This window comes from Elephas maximus, chromosome 23, assembly GCF_024166365.1.
Source record: "Elephas maximus indicus isolate mEleMax1 chromosome 23, mEleMax1 primary haplotype, whole genome shotgun sequence".
In the NCBI taxonomy this organism is placed as follows: Eukaryota; Metazoa; Chordata; class Mammalia; order Proboscidea; family Elephantidae; genus Elephas; species Elephas maximus.
Window position 1 is genome coordinate 10,158,262 of NC_064841.1, and position 20,751 is coordinate 10,179,012.

The 20,751-nt window shown below is 43.4% G+C and overlaps 1 protein-coding gene across 1 annotated transcript in view; it reads left to right on the forward strand.

Annotated features, from left to right (window-relative positions):
- ANKUB1 (ankyrin repeat and ubiquitin domain containing 1) overlaps positions 1-17,325 on the forward strand; it is a 39,804-nt gene extending 22,479 nt beyond the window's left edge. Inside the window, exons 4-6 of the mRNA XM_049867496.1 lie at positions 2,193-2,307; positions 7,429-8,367; positions 17,080-17,325. Coding sequence (XP_049723453.1) covers positions 2,193-2,307; positions 7,429-8,367; positions 17,080-17,209 — 1,184 coding nt within the window. The 3' untranslated portion in view covers positions 17,210-17,325. The remainder of the gene's footprint in view (positions 1-2,192; positions 2,308-7,428; positions 8,368-17,079) is intronic.
- Positions 17,326-20,751: the final 3,426 nt, after the last annotated feature.

Here is a 20,751-nt window from a genome sequence, read left to right on the forward strand (position 1 = left end):
GCTCTTGAGGTGCACTGGCCAGGAGTCAAACCCAGGTCTCCCGCATGGAAGGGAAGAATTCTACCACTGAGCCACCACTATCCCTTGAGAAAGACACAGCTGGTGACAATCTAGAGGAAGACCCTTTCAGGAAGAAGACATTTTAAGTCTTTAGATCCTGAGGTGGGCATAGTCTTAGTATGTTTGAAGGACAGGTGAAAGGTCAGGGTGGCTGAAGCAAAGTGAGTTGAGGGAGGTGAGTGAGGTAGAAAGGACGGCCTTGGCAACCACATGGAAGAGTTTGGATTTTTTTCCGGGGAATGTGTAGAGTAAGAAGAGCAGAAGGCTGAGGAGATTCCTGGAAAACACCAGCTGGAAGGACAAAGGGAATGTGGTGTCACAGAAGTAGGAGGGGATAGATTTTTTTTTTTTTTTGGTAAAGCAAAAGTGGGAAAGGGACAAGCATGGTGCCAGAGCCGTATCACCTGAGTCCAAGGGATGTTACCAAATTATCAGTACATATTAACATTACAAATGGGTAAAATCATTGTAAGCTTCATCTTTTTATAGATTGGCTAAAAACTGCCAAGTCACCGTGATTCTACGTTTTGAATTGTCTTTTTTTTTTTTTTAAATAATTTTATTGTGCTTTAAGTGAAAGTTTACAAATCAAGTCAGTCTCTCACACAGAAACTTATATATACACCGTGCTACACACTCCTAATTACCCTCCCCCTAATGATACAGCCTCCTCCCTCCCTCCACTCTCTCTTTTCATACCCATTTCTCCAGCTTCTAACCCCCTCTACCCTCTCCTCTCCCCTCCAGGCAGGAGTTACCAACATAGTCTCAAGTGTCTTGAATTGTCTTTCTTAATAATCATTGGTATAGGTATGACGGTCAGGAAGGTCTTCATTGGTTCAACAAATCTGGCTCTTCACGAAATGCCTATAAAAAAGATAAGAGTAGAAAATATGTGGGTCTTTTGTGTTCTGTTTGGCTTATTTATGTGAAAGATTCCCTAAAAATGTTTTTCAAGATTGTCCTAGCTATATTGTCTTTATGCCTCAGGGCCCAGTTGACGTGTCCTTGTGAGTCCCCATGAGTCCGGGTCACATTCTTTATGCTCAAGGACACAGAATAATGGCTCCAATTTTATCTCCTAAATCACTTTCTCCTTTTGATCCAAGATTGGAGATAACATATGGATGATCAATGTCTGGAGTACTTGGGGCCCAAGATGGCAGCCATGGCAGACTCTCTGAACTCACAGGGCTGGCTTTTCATCTGATGCCATCTGGTTCTTCACCAGAATCTTAAGTAAGAGAGAGAGAGGATAGATTTTTTTAAAAATTGTGCTTTAAGTGAAAGTTTACAGCTCAAGTTAGTTTCTCATTCAAAAATTTATATACGCTTTGTTATGTGACCCTAGTTGCTCCCTCTATAATGTGACAGCACAGTCCTCGTTTCCACCCTGGATTTCTCGTGTCCATTCAACCAGCTCCTGTCCCTTTCTGCTTTCTCATCCCACCTTTGGACAGGAGCTGCCCATTTAATCTCCCATATCTACTTGAACTAAGAAGCACACTCTTTGTGAGTATCATTTTATATTTTATAGTCCAGTCTGATCTTTGTCCGAAGAGTTGGCTTCTGGAACGGTTTTAGTTCTTGGTTAACAGAGAGCCTGGAGGCCATGTCTTCCGGGGGAGAGGATAGAATTTTGAGGAGCATATGAATTCTCCAGCATCATTGCATTGCTTTTGTGCTTATAACACAGAATGCCTGCTATCTCATGAAGTATAGAACGAGAGGCTAGCTACCGAGCATCATTCAACTCCACCCAGAGCCTGCTAGTAACCAAAAGGCCCAAGAAGGCCACTGATCTTGCCACTAAGCTTTCTTTTCCAACATAACGGCTTCAGTTTACCTAGTCATTTATACATCAGCACTGAATCAATGTCCACAGGGCTGTTTTAAGATAGCTGCAAAAATATTTCAGCATTACATGCAATTATCGTGCAGATGAGAAAATGGAAGTGCACAAAAGCTAAATGGCTTTTTCAAGACAATAAATGCCTAAGCTAAAAATAGCATCCCCAAGGTTACTGTTTGTTTTCCATCTAACTCACTCCTCTGTTTGGGGAAGGCTATCATTAGAAGCTTTACAGATTGCCAAACCACAGTGATGGACTGGAATCTCTCTTGATCCACAGGCACGACGCTTCGCTTGGACGTCTGGGATGGATGGAAGGAATTTCTCATGGGTTGTCTCCTAGGACAAAAACTTAAGGTCCAACACTACTTATCAGAAGAAGGACCAGTACTCAAGTATGGGAGATAAAGGAAATGCTAAGTCACTGAAGTAATTTTTAATTTATAGGACTTTGAACCTGCAAGCGATTGCACAGATGATGTGCTGCTTCCGGACAGTTCTGCTTAGGATGTCTCAACTAGACATTAGTATTGAAATACTTGCTGCAAAAAGACAGCAGGGATGCCACCAGGGCTGACAGCCTTTGGTGACAGATTGCCATTCAAGTAGACTGTCCTTGAGAAACACCAACTATTTAAATGGATGACTTCAGTTTGGCTTGGATGGCGGACTTTGAACAGCACTTTAAAAAACTGTCAGAATAGGTGCCTTGCTAAAGCAGAAACAAAACACCAACTAATTAATTGGCTGGAAACAGCGGCTGCCTCTTCCTGAGCTCAGATGTAATTTTTCAAACTGCATTTAATAACTGCATTCATACTTTTGCCATACACAAAATGTAGCATGTGTGGCTGATGCAGTGGAAGGCCGTGGGCTCAAGGAGGCAGGTAGAAATCTAATGTGTTAAACACTATAGTGACCCTGTAAGACGGAGTAGAACTGTCCCATGGGGTTTCCAAAGAGCGACTGGTGGATTTGAACTGCCAACCTTCGAGCTCTTAACCACTGCACCACCGGGGCTCCAGTGTGTTACTGCAACCCAAATAAATAGGCTGCGTTATCCTTTAGGAAACCCTGGTGATGTAGTAGTTAAGAGCTATGGCTGTTAACCAAAAGGTTGGCAGTTCGCATCCACCACGCGCTCCTTGGAAACCCTATGGGGCAGTTCTACTCTGTCATATAAGGTCGCTATGAGTCGAAATCCACTCAAGGGCAGCAGGTTTGGTTTTTTATTATCCTTTAGGTTTTGATTCAGTGGTATTTTGGAACAGCGCCCTCTGGTGCTTTAATCATGTTTTACAGACGCTCACACATCCACCAAGAACTCCGAGGACACTGTGAAGTGATAGGTTGGAAAACAAGTTTTACAATGTTATAAAACATGCACGTATTTTTAGTTAATTTCCATTCGGGGATAGTGATAATTCTCTCCTTTCTCCATGTGCTGAATCCAAAGAAAGAATTGTACTGCATTGTTACTTTGAGTAAAAAAAAGTAGTGCATATTTATTGAACGCTTTCTCTGTGTCTCTGTGTTATATTTATTGCTCCATTTTATACTTATAACCATTTTATGAGGCGGATACTATTTTAGCTTGTATTACAAATGAGAAAACTGAGATTAGAAAACCTGCCCAATATCACACAGCTAGCAAGCACAGAACTGGGAATTGGACGCTAACGACATAACTTTAGTGCTCATGTGCTTAGCCATCTATGCTAAACTTAATCTTTAAATAAAATCTAGGAGCTCACATAATGTAAACGGGACTGCAAAGCGCTTCCCCCCAACCCCCCGCAACTGCAAAGCTGTTTTTATTCTTCCATTTACTATGCATTGTGCAAGATTCTAGGAATACTGCCCTCAGCAAGCTTACAGCCTAGTGGGGGAAACAAACAAGTAGGCAATTTCTGGACTCACGTAATTGCAGAATGTTGGGGAGCAGACTCGGGTGCCCACCTGCCTAGGTTCAAAGCCCAGCTCCCTCAGTGTTTAGCTGGGTAAACTTTGGCAAGTTATATAACCTCCCCGTACCTCAGTTTCCTCTTCTATGAAGTGGGAATAATAATAGTATTTATCTCATAGAGACAGACGGGCTCAAGCATAACAATTAGAGGTTGGTGCAGGATCAGGCAGTGTTTGGTTCTGTTGAGCATGGGGTCGCTCTGAGTCAGAACTGGCTCGACGGCACCTAACAACAACATCTCATAGAGGAGTCACTGGGTGGCACAAATAGTTAAGTGGTCAGCTACTAACCAAAAGGTTGGATGTTTGAATCCACCCAATGGCTCCTCGAGAAAAAGGCCTGGCAATCTGCTTCTGAAAGGCTGCAGCTGTGAAAACCCTACGGAGCAGTTCTACTCTGACATACGTGGGGGTCACTGTAAGTTGGAATCAACTCGATGGCAACTGTTTTTTTTTTTTTTTTTCTGATCTGAAAAAACTGTTTTAGAGACTAAATTACTTACTAATCATAACGAGCTTGGAGAGGGCCTGGCATGCAGTAAGCAGGGTATAAGTGTTAGGTATTGTTACCGTTATCATTCAATATGGAAAGTGCTGTGGCATGGGTGCTGGTGATATGGGAATGCATAGTAAGAATGACTAACCGGACTTAACTAGAACAAAACCTGCTGCCATTGAGTCAATTCTGGCTTGTAGTGACCCTACAGCATGGGGTAGAACTTCCCCATAGGGTTTCCAAGGAGTGGATGGTGGATTTGAACTGCTAACCTTTTGGTTAGTAGCTGAACTCTTAGCCACTTGTGCCACCAGGGCTCCAACTGGCCTTAAGGGATCCAATGAAGTGTCATGAGAAAGAGAAGTTTCAGTTGAGACTTGAAGCATTGGTACTCAAGTAGTGGAACAAACCAAAACCAAACATGTTGCATCGGGTCAAGGCCAACTCATAGTGACCTATAGGACAGAGTAGAACTTCCCCACAGAGTTTCTAAGGAGCGCCTGTGAATTCGAACTGCCGACCTTTTGGTTAGCAGCCGTAGGTCTTAACTACTGTGCCATCAGGGTTGGAAAAAGAAAAAAAAGATGTTTCAAAAAAGATGGAAATCAGAGAGGCTTGGAGACAATAGAATGGATTCAAGGAACTGAAACAAGTTCAAGTTTCACGTGGTATAGATCATAGAGTGAGAGAGAGTTAGTGGTAGGTGATGAGGCTGGAAAGAGAAAAGCCCAGCTTATGCAGGTCCCTGTAGGATGGTAAATGAATTTGGACTTGATATTTCAAGTTACAGAAAGGTATTGAAGGTAGGAAGGGTCTTGACACGATGTGCATTTTAGAACATTGGCCCTGGCTGCAGTGCAGGGAAGAGAGGCAAGCAGACAGACAGGGCGCAGAGTCAAGAGGTACTGGTAGCCTGAACTGGGGCTGTGCCAGGAGAGGTGGAGGGGGTAAGTGGGCAGACTGTAAAAAAGATGCCTGTAGGAGGCAGAATCAACTAGTCTAGGTGACGAATTAGCTCTGAGAAGACAGGGAGAGGAAGGAGAAGGTAAAGATGATGTCCTGGCTCCCCACTTGAATAATGGGGTGACTGGAAGGGAGCTCTTCTCCCCAGACCAAGAGAACTACTCAAATTCAGAGCTGCCAACTTGCATTAATGAATTTCAAAAGAAACTGATGTCTGAACCAAAATGCCACTGTATTAATTTATAACTGTAATTAATTATAATCTAACTCCAAGAGGGTCCCAATCATTGCTACTGTGTGCCGTCGAGTTGATCCCAACTGATGGTGACCCCATGTGTACAGAGTAGAACTTCTCCATAGAATTTCCAAGGCTGTGACTTTTTTTTAGACCTCTCAGAAGCAGATGGACAGGACCGTCTTCCAAGGTGCCCCTGGATGTGTTCAAACTGCCAACCTTTTGGTTAGTATCTGAGTGCTTAGCTCTTTGTGCCACCCGGGGACTCTGAGGGTCCCCGAGACCCACATAATTCAGGTCAGAGAATCTTCCACATACAGGAAAATTAGAGCCTCTGAAATCCCAACATTTTATTTAAAAAGTCTGTTAGTCCAACAAAAAAAAATTTGTTGAGCACCTACTATATGCCAGGATTCCTTGGGTTGTACAAAAGGTTAACGTTCTCATCTGCTAACTGAAAGGTTGGTGGTTTGAATCTACCCAGGGGAGATTAGAAAGGAAGGTCTGGAGATCTGTCTGAAAAATCAGCCATTAAAAACCCCCTGCAGTATAGTTCTACTCTGACACACGTGCGGCCACCATGAGTTAGAATCGATTCAATGTAACTGGTGTTTTTGGTCTTCTGTGTGCTAAAAGCTGTGTAAGCACTAAGGATTCTGCAGTAAACAGCGTTCCTGCCTTCAAAGAGTTACACTCTAGTGAGGGGAACTGATAAGAATCACGCAGACAAGCAAATAATATAATTTCAGATAGCGAGAAGCGCTCTGAAAAACGCTTGGGGATAGTTAGTGACTGGCTTTGTATGGGAGTGTGTGTGCTTCTTAGCTAGAGTGGTTGGGAAGGCCTCTGGGAGTTGGTGATGGTTAAGCTGAGCGAGCTCTGATTGGAAGCAGCAGCCAATATGGAGATCGGAGGAGGCGCATACAGGCAGAGGGAAAAGCTAGTGCAAAGACCCTGAGGTCGGGATGAATTGGGGTGTTGGAGGGGCACCAGGCAGGCCAGGGTGGGGCCAGTGCAGTGACAGAGGAGAGGAGTGATGGGAGGTGGGATGGGGAAGGGAGCAAGGCCAATGTTGAGAGGCCATATAGGCCAAGGTGAGCGGGTAGAATTTAAATGAAAGGGAAGCTACTGGAGGGTTTGAAACAGAGGATAAGTACCCTCCAATTTATGGAGTGCTGAGTAATGGGGAACCCTGGTGGCAGAGCAGTTAACAGCTACAGCTGCTAACTAAAAGGCTGGCAGTTAAATCCACCAGCTGCTCCTTGGAAACCCTTTGGGTCAGTTCTACTTTGTCCTGTGAGTCAGAATTTACTTGAAGGCAATGAGTTTGTTTTTCTGTTTTTTTTTTTTTTTTTTTTGAGTGCTTAGTGAGGAGGGGCTCGTAGGAGGATGAAAGGCGGCAAGAGGCTGGTCAGGAGGCCCTAGTACCGTTCCTACTGGTGGTGGTAGGGAAGGGCATGATGGTGGCTTAGATCAGGTAGCCGTAGAGAGCCAGAAAATAAGGATTGTTAGAAAACACAAAACAAACTTACAAAACTTTCACACTGCTAAAATGTGCTGAATTTTTCCAACATTTTCCCATGCAATATAAAGCGTGACATTTTCCCTGAGCATTTGATTGTCCGAAGACAGACAACCAGGCCAAGGAAAGCCTGCTGAATTACCGTATTTACGCGTGCGCAGTAAAATACTATGGAAAAACAGAGCCTGTGCCGTTTAAGCAGCGCCTTACTGTTGGCCTTTTCTGCAGACATTTTAGGTAAACGTTAGGGCGAAATGAACATCTTAACTAGAAGGTTTCAGGAGTATTTCGCATGACGACTTTCATCCACTGATTTCACTCCTGCTTGTTTCCAGGTACCAGAGAAGGGTGGCCCTGTACATCGCCGCCTTTTATGGGCACGCCGAGCTCACCGAATGGGCCCTGAAGCAGGGTGTGCGGCCCAACGAGGCGGTCGGTGTTCACCCCTACCGAGCATGGTGCCACGAAGCCCTTCACGCAGATGTCTCGAAATGCCCCGTTCATGCAGCTGCAGAATCGGGCCAGCTGTTGATTCTGAAGGCCTTTGTCAACTGCTGCGCGCTGTGCCTGGAATGCAAAAATGCCGCAGGACAAACCCCCCTGACCATCGCACTCAAACACAAGCATAAGGACTGTGTATTATACTTGCTGACTAAAACGTGGTCCACAGTCTCTTTTCCGAAAGTTTCGATCCCCATGAGAATTTATATCAAAATAAAACAGTGGGTCCTGAGAGCTCAAGGTCACGGCCTTAACAAAAGCCAGCTTTACCGAACCAGAGTCTCCGGGGCAAGAGTTGGAGACACCGTGATGGTGGATGGTTTCTCCAAACCAAAAATGACCTCCCAAAGCTGGCGCAAGTGCGGGGACAAGGACCCACAAAACAGGCTGTGCAAGTTACCCCCTCTCGGGGGGCAAAGGGCGAGCAGGAAAGCTGCGAATCCTTTGGCAACTTTACAGCAGAGCAGAAGAGAAGAAACCCCCGTGTTTCCCCCACTGGTAGATGCAAATAAGTTCTCTGAATTACAAAGACATCAAGAAAAAAATCAGAAAAAAACTACTGACACAGTGAGAAACAAAGAAAAGTTGATAAGAAATGTGTATCTCCCTCAAGTTCCCCTCCCTCCCGTGTCAAAAGTGGGGTATTCACATCCATCCTATTACTATGCAACACCTGGGGCCGTCTTTTTGCTAAGGTCCTCCTTCAGGTCTTTCTCTGAGCACAGCGGGAAGACTCCAAGGGAGAATGCAATCTACTGCTTAGCTGTGGCAAGGTAATGTTTCCCTTTAAACATACCAGGGCGAATCTTTCATAGGACAGTCTGAACACGGGGAATGGGGGCAATGGTAGGCTCAGTGGTAGGGTTCTTGCCTTCCATGTGGGAGGTCTACATTCAATTCCTGGTCAAGTGCATCCATCACCTGTCTGTCAGTGGAGGCTTGCATGTTGCTGTAATGCCGAACAGGTTTCAGCAGAGCTTCCAGACTAAGGTAGATGAGGAAGAGCCTGGTGATAAACTTCCAAAAATCAGCCGATGAAAATCCTACGGATCACAATGGCCTGATCCCTCATTGTGCATGAGGTCACCATGATTCGGGGCTGACGTGATGGCAGCTAGCAACAAACAACAACAGGGCAGGGAACGGTCCATGAAGTCCTACCATGTCATATAGGTTGTTCCAATACATCAATTCCCAGCTTCAAGGACCTCGTCTTAGCTTTGCGTCTAGGACAAAATGAGTTAATTTTTTGGCCAAACCTATCTGTGCAGCACTTTGTTCCTCAAGATTCCTTTTCAGTGAAAAGAGTTGTCGCAATTAGCCAGGTCTCTTGCTTTTTTTTTTTTCTTTAAGCTAATAAGAAATTGTTAATTATATTTAAAGGGAGAAGGGGGAAACTTAAAATGCAGGAGGGGGACATCGAAAGCACAGGGAAAACTGAACGGCAATGAAAACGAGAGAAAAGAAGGGAAAAATTAAATGACAAACAATCGTAAAGACTGAGCTGACTTACTGGGCAAGGGACACAAGTGGAGGGAAGTCTGTACTGTATACGGTGACGGAATTGATGTTAATATTTATAAAAAAAAAAAATATAGGTCAGTTAAAAAGGTAATCCATGATCACAATGAAATAGCCAGGCAAATGTATTAGAAGTGGATTTTCAGGCTCCTTTTTTTTTATTTCATAAGGTAAAATTTTATATACTGGTCATCAGATTTCACTGAAAAGACAACTCTCTGATTAGATCTCAGATCCCAGCCATTAGTTATGAGGTATTTTTTGGATGCCGATAGAACAGTAGAAATACAGATTTATGAAACTCTTTTCCCCTTACTTGACATAAAGAAAAGGAAAGAAGAAAGAAGGCTAAACTGTGTCACTTGGTTGCCTTTCTATTAAAAAAAAAAGCCAAATCATTGCCGCCAAGTCGATTCAATAACGACCCTAAAGGACAGAGCAGAGCTGCCCCATAGGGTTTTCAAGAACCAGCTGGTGGATTCAAACCACCAAACCTTTAGTTAGCAGCAGAGCTCTTAACCGCTGCACCATCAGAGCTCCTGGCTTTCTGTGTTGGTCTTTACAGAATGGACTCGATGGCAACGGGTTTTTTTGGTTTATTCGGCTAGTTGTTGCCACCTAGTGGTGAGAGTGATTTGGGCTGTAAAACTAGCAAAACTCAGAAACCAACCCAGAAGTTGACAGCAGATAAAGACACTGCTTTACAGCTTCCATCTTTATAATTTGGGAGGTATCTCTGAGTATAAAAATAGATCATCTTCTGTCTGGAATGATTAAAAAAAAAGGATCTGGAAACATACAGCAGTGATAGTTACACAACATTATGAAGTTACTAACGCCTCGGAATCGCACATGCATAAGAAGTTAAAACGGTAAATTTTATGTTATGTATACTTTACCACAATAAAAATTATTTAAAAAAGAGATCATCTAAAACTCTAGAAAAAGACGATAAAAATGATTAATTGAAAGAAGTTATATAGCTGATTTAAAAATCAGGCTGTAAACACAAGGTAGGAAATGCTGATTTGTTTTGTCAACAGGTGTGTGTTAAAAATGCATTTATTTTTCAAACATCTAATAAGTACCTATTACGGCCCAGGTGCAGTGCTAGGCAGGATGTAAACGTGCAAAATTATCTGCGTTGGCAGGTGTGTGTGTGCGCGTGTGTGTGTGTGTGTGTGTGTGGTTTCAGGTGAGAAAGACAGCCAGTATCTATTATCTGAAGTGCTTTTTTTTTTGGAAATAGTTATGAAGCATGGAATAAAATGCATACAGAGGGCTAATCTCACATGTATGGCTTGGTGAATTTTTACATCCATCCATCCAACCACCACCCAGGTCATATATGAAATATTTCCAGCACCCAGAAAATTTTTCTAGTGCCCTTTGTCGGTCAATAATCCCTTCCAGACATACAACGACTATTCTGACCTCTATCACCATTGACGGGAAGCCCTGGTGGTGTAGGGGGTAAGAGCTATGGCCGCTAACCAAAAGATCAGCAGTGTGAATCCACCAGGCGCTGCTTGGAAACCCTATAGGGCAGTTCTACTCTGTCCTATAGGGTAACTATGAGTTGGAATCGACTCGATGGCAGTGGGTTTTTTTTAATCACCGTAGACTAGTTTTGCCCCTTCTTGAACTTCACATAAAGGGCGTCATATGGTATGCACCTTTTATGTCTGGCCTTTTTGTTCAACATATTGTCTATGAGATTCATAGACAATATGTTGAACAAAATATGTTTTACGTATCAGTTGTTCTTATTTCTATGTGATGTTTCATTGCGTGAATATATCGCAATATATTTATTCATTCTCCTCCCTGATGGCACAGTGGTTAAGAGCTCAGCTGCTAATCGAAAGGTCAGCAGTTCGAACCCACCAGCAGCTCTGCAGGAAGAAGATGTGGTAGTCTGCTCCCATAAAGATCATAGCCTTGGAAATCCTGTGGGGCAGTTCTACTCTGTCCTTTGGTTCTGATGGACATTTGGGTAGTGTCTGATTTGGAGTTATTTTGAATAAAGCTGCTATGAGTATTCTTGTACTTGAGATTTGGAGTGCATTTGCAGTCATTTCTTGACTCTTTGCCTAGGAATGGAATTGCAGGGTCATAGGCTAAGTTTACGTTTAGCTTTAGTGAATACTTCCAAACAGTTTTTCAAAGAGGCTGCACTAGTGTGCTATTTTTGTAGGTATGTTTCACAAGGATTGGTGTTATCAGAGAGAGGCAAACTCAAGGCAGAGAAGGGAATTGTTGGGGAAACCAATCTGCTAAAGAAAGAGGCCAGTGTGGGAGGTAGACTCCTGGAGGGAGCAGTGGTTAACCCGGCTCTGTACTTCTTCCGGCAGAGATTCTCCCAGAAAATCCTCTTTCCAACCCTATCTTTTCTCTTTGCAATATTTTTCTCTTCTCTCTATTTTCACACCTGCCCCTTTCTCCCCATTCTGTTTCACCCCTTTCCACTGTGTCTTTCCCACGACCCTTCCCACCTTCCTTTGTTGGTGGGCTGTGGAAAGGAAGGGAAGGCCTACAGTTCTCATGTCCTGCCACGGATCTTCTTGGTCTAGTGCATGCCCCTCACCAAAGTCATGAAAGCACCTATGTCTACCTGAAGTAGCCCGTCAACCTAGGCAATAAGATGGCCTGATCACACACCGCTAAAAAGCCAGTCCAGCTCTTGTGCCAAAAAAATACAAACACAAGGAGTGAACATGGCCATCTTGATGTCTATATCTACCGTCACCAAGCTAGCATCCTAGCCATGAGATAGGGAAGAGCCATAATGCAATCCTTCATGATGGTGGCCCAGGAAAATTAATAAGGTGGATAAAGTAGCCATTGGATGTTCCTTATTATATGGGGAAGGGGGTGTTTCCCAAACCAGGACCCCAGACAATTTATCTTGTATCATATGAAGGTGCTGGCTGGACAACATTTCATTCAGCAACTCCATCTTTAGATTCCTAAAAATTTATCTTTTAGAGTTAATTAAGAGATGGTATTGCTGCAGTTAGCTCAGACCAAGTGCCAGTGTGAGTCATGGTTAGTGGGTGCATGTGGCTGGTGTGGAGATGACAACGACTAGAGCCAGAGATCACACAGCATCTCACTCCTCAGGCTCTGGAAGATAGTGTGGGCTTTCTACAGATTAAAAAGATCTCCAAGGTGTGACTAGAAAATTGTCTTCCTTACCAGTTATTATCTGATTCCCAGGAAGTCCAATGCAGTGAAGATTCCAGTGTGAGGGTTTGATCCTGACAGGATGGGGAATAGATGGTAATCCCAGGTGGCGATTCTAATGGGTCTTCACGCTTTGATAAAAGTAGAGCTCTGTATTTTTCTAACTTTACAAAAAATACCAGGGGTTGGGCAGGGGATTCTTGCCTTAAGTTCAAGCCACTGTGATTGCTGGAGGTGTTTGCCTCAGGCTTGGAAGGTGAATTCAGGGAATAAATCTGCCTGGCCTGCTCATGGCCACTAAGTCCGCTGTCCATGTGGGAGAACTCCTGAACACCTCTGGGTAGGTGGGGATTCCAGGAGTAGAGGAAAGCTTGAGCAGGAGGAAATCTAATGGGGGAGGTGGAGCAGAGGTCTGTGTGGACAACAGGCAGTGTTGGTGCAGAGGGGAAACCTGGACAATGGAATATTGGCTCTTAAAAAAAAAAGAATTTTAATTACAAAATACAGTAACATATGCTCCCTGCAAAACGTACAAACACAGAAATTTATAAAGTAAATCATGAAAGCCTCCCCTTGTCCTTCAATCCTACTCCTCTCCTTCTCACCCACTCTGTTCCCCTCCCCAGAATACACCATTATTGCTAGAACTTTCTATGTAACTCAATTTACATATGTGAGATATGTGTATGTGTCTCCTTTTTTTTTTTCATAAAAAGGCTTTTACTTTGCTTATCATTCATAAATATATACCAAAAAAACCCCTATTGCTGTCAAGTCAATTCTGACTCATAGCAACCCTCTAAGACAGAGTAGAGCTGCTCCATAGGGTTCCCAAGGAGCACCTGGTGGATTCGAACCACCAACCTTTCGGTTAGCAGCTGAGCTCTTAGCCACTGTGCCACCGGGGTTCCCATAAATATATAGATCGCAAATATATCTTTAAATTTTTTCCACGTTGTAGAATATGAGCTACCTCATTAAAAAAAAAAAATGGCTGCCGAATAATCCATTGCTTTTGTGCATAATAACTTGTTTAACCAGCACCCTCTTGATTTAATTTGAGTTGTTTCTAGATTTTCACCATGAAGGCAGTGGTGCAATAAGTCCTTTTATATATAATACTTATTCATTTACAGAAATATTTCTACAGGATATTTCAATTGAAGTGAAATTGCTTGTTGAAAGGACATGCACATTAAAAATTTTAATAGATATTTCTGAGTTACCTTCCTGAAGGGCTGTACCAAATTATTCCCATTGTCTCAGTTACCTAGTGCTGCCATAACAACGAGAACAACAACAACACAGATACCACAAGGGGGTGGCGTTAAAGAACAGGAACTTATTGTCTCATAGTTTTTAAATCGTTGTTGGCAGGGCTGGACCAACTCTCTCTCTCTGTGGGTTCTAGGGAAGATCCCTGTCTCTTTCCACTTCTGTAGGTCTGGGCATTTCTTGGTGTTCCTTGACTGCTTGTAGATGTATCTTTACCTGGTGTCTGTCTTGCCCCTGTCTGTGTGTCACTCTGTTTTCCTTTTTATAACATACAGCTCAGAAGGGATCAGGTTCAGGACCCACGCTACTCTATATGACCTCCTTAACATAACAAAAGAAAACCCCTATCCCCAAACAGGGTCATGTTTACAGATACAGGGATTAGGACTTCGACATCCTTTGCGGGGGGGAAACAATTCAATCTGTAGCACCTATCGATAGAGTATGAGAGGCTATTTTTGAGTCAGTGACAAAGCTACAGGTAGGAGGGACCAAGGCCCAGGGGAAATTACAAGAAGGGAGGGAGTGAAGGAGAGGACCAGCACCCTGACAAAATCTCTCAAGGTCAGCTGTGGTGGTGCTCTGTTATGACCCAACATTCCCTGAGAAGAGGTTCTCAGTGGTACCCCCTCAACAAGGTACAATTCCGGTACATGCCTGTAGAACAAGGTCTGTTATGCACACTTCTTGGGTACACCATGTAATGGGTTTGGAGTAGGTATTTCTTCTCTTTGGTAACTCAGGGTTATGACCTGCCCCCTCCCTGCCTGCTCAGCCCCCTTCATTAGGTGCTGGGATACAGTAGGACCACATGCTGAGGCTCTGCTGAGCAACCTGGACTGGCAGGCCTTGCTGTTTTGTGTAGGTGGCATCATGGATTGAATCGTGTCCCCCAAAATACGTGTATTAACTTGGGTAGGCCATGATTCCCGGTATCGTGTGATTGCCCACCATTTTGTCACTTGCTATGATTTTCCCATATATTGTAAATCCTGTCTCTGTCATGTTGATGAGATGGGATTAGTGACAGTTATGTTAATGAGCAGGACTCGATCTACAAGGTTGGGTTGTGTCTTGAGCCAATCTCTTTTGAGATATAAAAGAGAGAAGTGAGCAGAGAGACATGGGGACCTCATGCCACCAAGAAAGTAGTGTCAGGAGAAGAGCATGTCCTTTGGACCCAGGATCCCTGCACCGAGAAGCTCCTAGTCCAGTGGAAGATTGATGACAAAGACCTTCCTCCAGAGCTGTCGGAGCGAGAAAGTCTTCCCTTGGAGCTGATGCCCTGAATTTGGACTTCTAGCTTACTAGACTGTGAGAGAATAAACATCTCTTTGTTGAAGCCATCCACTTGTGGTATTTCTGTTATAGCAGACCTAGATGACTAAGACGTGTAGGCGTGTGGGTCCTAGAAAAGCACAGACACTAGAGCGGGGCTACTCTTCTTGTGCATTCCTAAGCACTGGGTTTGGGTGGCTAGTTGCATTGCCTGCCCCCCTCAGTCCTGCTTTGGGCGATAGAGGACCCACTGGAGCAGTGACTGGAGGGGTGAGCTGGAAAAATGAATTCAGGGAAGAAATCTGCTTGGCCTGCTCACGGCCACTAAGCCCTGCTCTTGATATGGGAGTAACTCCTCCTTAACGCCTCTGGACAAGTGGCCTATTTGTTGGGGATTCTAGGAGTAGGAGAAGCTTGAGCAGGGAGGAAGTCTAATGGGGCAGGTGGATCCCCAAAGACAGGTCAGAGAATTGGCCAAATCCTGCGGGCCCAGCCTCCCAGTCTAGCTTGTCAGATAATACACATCTAGTCACTAAGCCTTTGCCCTCTTGTTGTTGGACCTGCATCCTGAATTCCTTGACTCCTGCATGGGGGTAAGAACTTTGTTCACTTTTTGTATCTCCAGCACATATAATAGTGCTGGGCATACAGTAAATGCTCAATAAATAGCTGTTGAATGAATGCATAAAAGCCTGGGAAAGTTGTATGTGCTTATACCGTCCTTTTCTGCTTGGGCTGGAATGCCTATGCTGAAACGGAACACTCAAGCTCAGTTAGGTGGCCGAATTGATGGTCCAGTTAATGGTTATTCATTCAACAGACATTAAGCTGAAGATGTAGTGGTAGGCTGACCAACCATCTTGGTTTGTCCAGGACTTTTCCCAGCACTAAAAGTCGCATTTCCCAGGAAATCCCTCACCCTGGGGCCTAGTGGACAGTTGGTCACTGTGTGTAGTGGAGAGGGAGCAGACATGCAGTCCTGCACTTGAGAAGCAAACTGCTTAGTAGATTGTGACAGAAATGACTGTACAGGCAAACTGAGGAAAGTGCTGTGAAGAAGAGGAACTTGATTCTATAGAAGTCTATAACATGGACCTTGTCCTCCCTAGGGAAGTCTTTGAGCTGAAATCTGAAGGACAACTAGGGGTGAACCAGGTGAAGAAAGTGGAGAGATGTTAATTTAATATATGAAAATTAATTTGTCATATATTAGTCATAGAATTCAAAATTAGAAGTCTTTATTAGCATATAGCCAGAGAATAGCTATCAAACATAAAGTTTCATTGCATTGCAGTTAGAAACCAAAAAAACCCAAACCCACTGCCATCAAGTCAATTCTGACTCATAGCGACCCTATAGGACAGAGTAGAACTGCCCCATAGGGTTTCCAAAGGAGCAGCTGGTGGATCAAACTGCCGACCTTTTGGTCAGTAGCCAAGTTCTTAACCACTGCACCACCAACCAAAACCCAAACCAAGCCCATTGCTGTTGTGTCCGACTCATAGTGACCCTATGGGATAGAGTAGAACTGCTTCATAAGGTTTCCAGGGAGCAGCAGGTTGATTTGACCTGTCAGCCTTTTGGTTAGCAGCTATAGCCCTTAACCACTGTGCCACCAAACCAAAAAAAAAAAAAAAACTAAACCCAGTGCCGTCAAGTCAATTCCCACTCGTAGCGACCCTATGGGACAGAGTAGAACTGCCCCATAGAGTTTCCGAGGAGCACCTGGTGGATTTGAACTGCCGACCCTTGCCGTAGCACTTAACAACTACACCACCAGGGTTTCTTCTGTGCCACCAGGGCTCCACATTTTGGTTAAAGGCTGTCGAAATATCCAATGCCTTATCAATGACAAAAGCCTAATTGTGTTTGTGGTGTTGGCTGGGGTAGAAGGGAGAAGAGGTCAGGGAGTATGTGGTTATGCAGATGTCCAGCAGAGGACAGATAGAAAAGGTTCCAGCCTCAGGAGATCAACATGGCATTAACGGTTTTCTGTTTCCAGTTGTGGGCTCTCAACTACTAGCATTGCCTTGCGAGGATGTCAGTCCCACTACTTCACAAGGAACTAGTTTTAGAAAGGCTGCTGCCTCCGATTTTACATCTTACCTCATGTGACAAGATAAACCAGCCACAGTTACACAATCAAAAGATTTTCATCTTTTCAGCTATGAAAGGGGAAAAGATTGGCTGGATCTCCTTGTTAATTCTGTCTTGTTTTCTTGCAGTGCCTTTAAAGAGAAACCCTGGCTTCAGCAGTTAGGCATAGCAAGAGTCCTGGCCAAAAAGAGCATTTCCAACCTGACTACCCAAAAAGGTCTGACACCACGTGGAAATTCTCTGGAAAACTTGCTTTGAAAAGTTACAACAAAGACTTTGGGCAAAGATTCGGCCAAATATGACGGCAAACCGGGAGTTCTAATACTAACAATTCTAATGCTATGTGACTATCGGCAGGTTGTTTTGTGTCTAAATGCGTGTTTTCTCAGACTCCATTGCTCTGAGTAAAAAACTTAGGGCAATTTTTTTTTGCTTAAAAAGTTTGAGGAAGAATACCTAAGAAACTGAGAGTAGTAGTTGCCAGTGGGGTGGGGGAACTCAGCAGATGAGGAACAAGGATGGGAGTAAGAATTTTCAGTTTCTCTTTTTTTGTTTTCCTGAGTTTGTTTTAATTTTTTAACTTATGAATGTAGTACATAATGAAAAGTAAATTAAAAAAAAATCTATGTAGGGAAAGTCTTTAAGAGAGTTATAAATACCATCCAGGTCTAGTACTGGTCAGATATCTGTTTGAACTTCTGCTAAAACATTGCTTTCCATTAACTTTTTTTAATTGAGGTAAATTTTACATACAGTGATTTATACTGACCTTAAGTGTAAAATGCAATGAGCTTGACGCATACATGCATCTGTATGACCAATCAAGACGTAGAGCACTTCCATTATCCCAAAAAGTTCCTTCGTTCCCATCCAGTCAATCCCAACCCCCATTGGTAACCGCTCTTCTGATTTCTATCGCCATAGACAAGTGTTCCCTGTTTTTGAACTCCAAGTCAAAGAATCTTACAGTTGTTCACTTTTGCTTCTGGGCTCTTTTGCTCAACCTAATGTCTTGAGATTCCATCATGTTGCTGGTTGTATCACTAGTTCATTTTGTTTTTGTTGCTCTGTCGTATTTCATTGTATGGATGCGCTTCAATTTGCTTACCTATTTCAGCTGCATGGAGACTTGGGTTTTTGGGGTATTATGAAAAAGCTACTATGAACATTATTGTTAGGGTCTTTTTATGGACACATGTTTTCATTTCTTTTGTGTAAATACCCAGGAGCAGATTTGCTGGATTATACAGTAAATACACATTTAACATTATCAGAAACTGCCTAATGAGGGGGACCAGACCCTGGAGAAGAACATCATGCTTGGTAGAGGGGTCAGTGAAAAAGAGATGAATTGACGTAGTGGCTGCAACAATGGGCTCAAGCATAGCAAGGATTGTGAGGATGGCTCAGGACTGGGCAGTATCTCATTCTGTTGTACATGAGGTCGCTATGAGTCAGAAGCAACCTGATGGCACCTAAGAATCATACTCTGGGTGCTGGCTGCGTAAGCCAAAACCAAACCCATTGCCATTGAGTCAATCCTGACTCATAGGGACCCTATAGGACAGAGTAGAACTGCCCCATTGGATTTCCAAGGAGTGGCTGGCGGATTATGTACAAATTGCTAAAATGCAACAAGGATTGTATTTTTTATCTGTACCCTTTTCTGTATGCATTTTGTAACCCCCAAAAAACACAAAAAGAATGAAAAGAAAACATGCTCAGGAGCTAACTCCTGCACTGGCGCCAGCCTTGGGCTCTTTCAGGAGGGGTTGGTTCATGGGAGTGATGGGTATCACCATGCTATTGTCCCCTTGAGAGGGTGCTGGACTGTGACACTTTGCAGAGGGTATTGATATTTTATGTATCATTGAAACACAGCCAAGGAAACGCCTTGTGCAAAGATTTTGGAACTGGAAACCCAAGAAGGAGAAAGACGTCTGGGGAAATACAAGGAAAAGGGAAGGTGGATGAGGTGGGGGGATAGAAAGACGAAGAGAGAGTTCGAGGTGATGACTGATTTGAAGCCTCATTCCCTGCCAGAATCAACTGGAACAAACACTATTTCTTCTGCATATTGATTCTTTCTTCATTTTAACCCAGATAGTAAAACCCAAAAAACTAAGCTAGCATGAAGTCCCATTAAGACTTACGTACTTAAAATGTTATACAACTGGAAAGCATTAGTGTTAGCATGCATAGGGTGCCTTAGGATATTTATTCTGAGCCTGGATCATATTGGATCAGAGCTCGTTGCTACCTTCTCTGTTCCTCCCCGTAATTCTGTTCATTTCTTAAGTATTATCACTCACCACATAGCATTGACCTTACTTGGTTGCCTGTCTCCCTCACTCTACCTGTGATCTCCTACAGGCCAAAGGCATTGTTTTATTCATTTTCAAATTGCCAGGGTGCAGCATGTGCGTAAGCCTTGAAGTAATTGGTCAATAAACGTTTGTTGAATTAAATGAATGGATTTTAGGATAATCACACACACTGAATTGTCAACCATTTGTGCACAATGTACTATACGTCTATAAATTATGAATGCTTCAGCTTCAAATCCTTCTATTGCTTAATGCTAATGTATTGTTTCATTTGATGATCACTATCCATTTCCTAATGTGAATGAGTTCATCTGAGCATGACAACAGCCCCGCAAGGCACAGAAGGGTGGCCATCATCCTAACACCCATTTTACAAACAAAGAGGCTAAGCCCATTACACACAAAAACACCTTGTTAGAGGTCCTACCAGCAGTAAGTGAAAGAGCCAGGTCTGGAATCTGAGTGTTTGGTTTTTCACTCAGGTAATTGCCACTAAACAACTGTGTGATCTTTGATAACAAGAAAGTCCCTTTGTAAATTATCCTGGGGAGCTGTAACTCCCAGGCTGATTTCCTGTGGCTGTAACTTGGCTTCTTGGACATCCTCTTTGGCCAGACCATTTCGTTACTCCCGAATTCCCACCTTCATGTCCCCTCCTCCCACTTCTGCCCTTGAGATCTCACAGAAGAAAGGCTATTTCATATTGCCATAACTCATAATTTCAGTGGTAAATCTGCACTCAGAACAAATACAGTAGTAGCTCAGATAGTATGCATTACTGCGTTAGCGGCAGGGCCAAGGTCTAACTTTGGGGGAGGAGGCTTAAGTTCCCCCATCTCTATCAATTGGCCTTTCAACCTGTCAGGAAAAATTGTCAAATACTTTGAAATGGACCCCCCAAAAAAAAAAGACTAGTGAGGTATTAGTTTCCTATTGATGTTGTAACAAATTATCGCAAATTTAGTAGAGTAAAACAACACATATTCATTATTTTATAGCTCTGGAAGTTAGAAGTCCAAAATGGGCCTTGTGGGACTAAAATCACTGTGTTAACCCAGTTGCATTTCTCCTGGGGGCTCTATGGGAGAAGCCGTTCCTCGTCTTTTCCAGCTTCTAGAAGCTGCTCGCATTCCTTGGCTCATGGATGCATCACTTGGGCCTCTGCTTTTGTCTTGTTCTCTGATGTGGACCCTCTTGTCTCTCTCTTATAAGGACCCACGTGATTATGTTGGACCCATCTGGATAATCCAGAATAATCTCCTCATCTCAAAGTCCTTAACTTAATCACATCTACCAAGTCCCTTTGGCCTTGTAAAATAACAGATTTACGGGTTTTAGGGATTAGGATGTGGACGTCTTTGGAGGGCCATTATTCTGCTTCCCACCTAAGTGTCCTGTCTAGCTCATTCTTCTGGTTTATTTCTATCTTTCATTGTCTTTGAGTTTGAGCTAGTTTACAACTCCATGAATTGT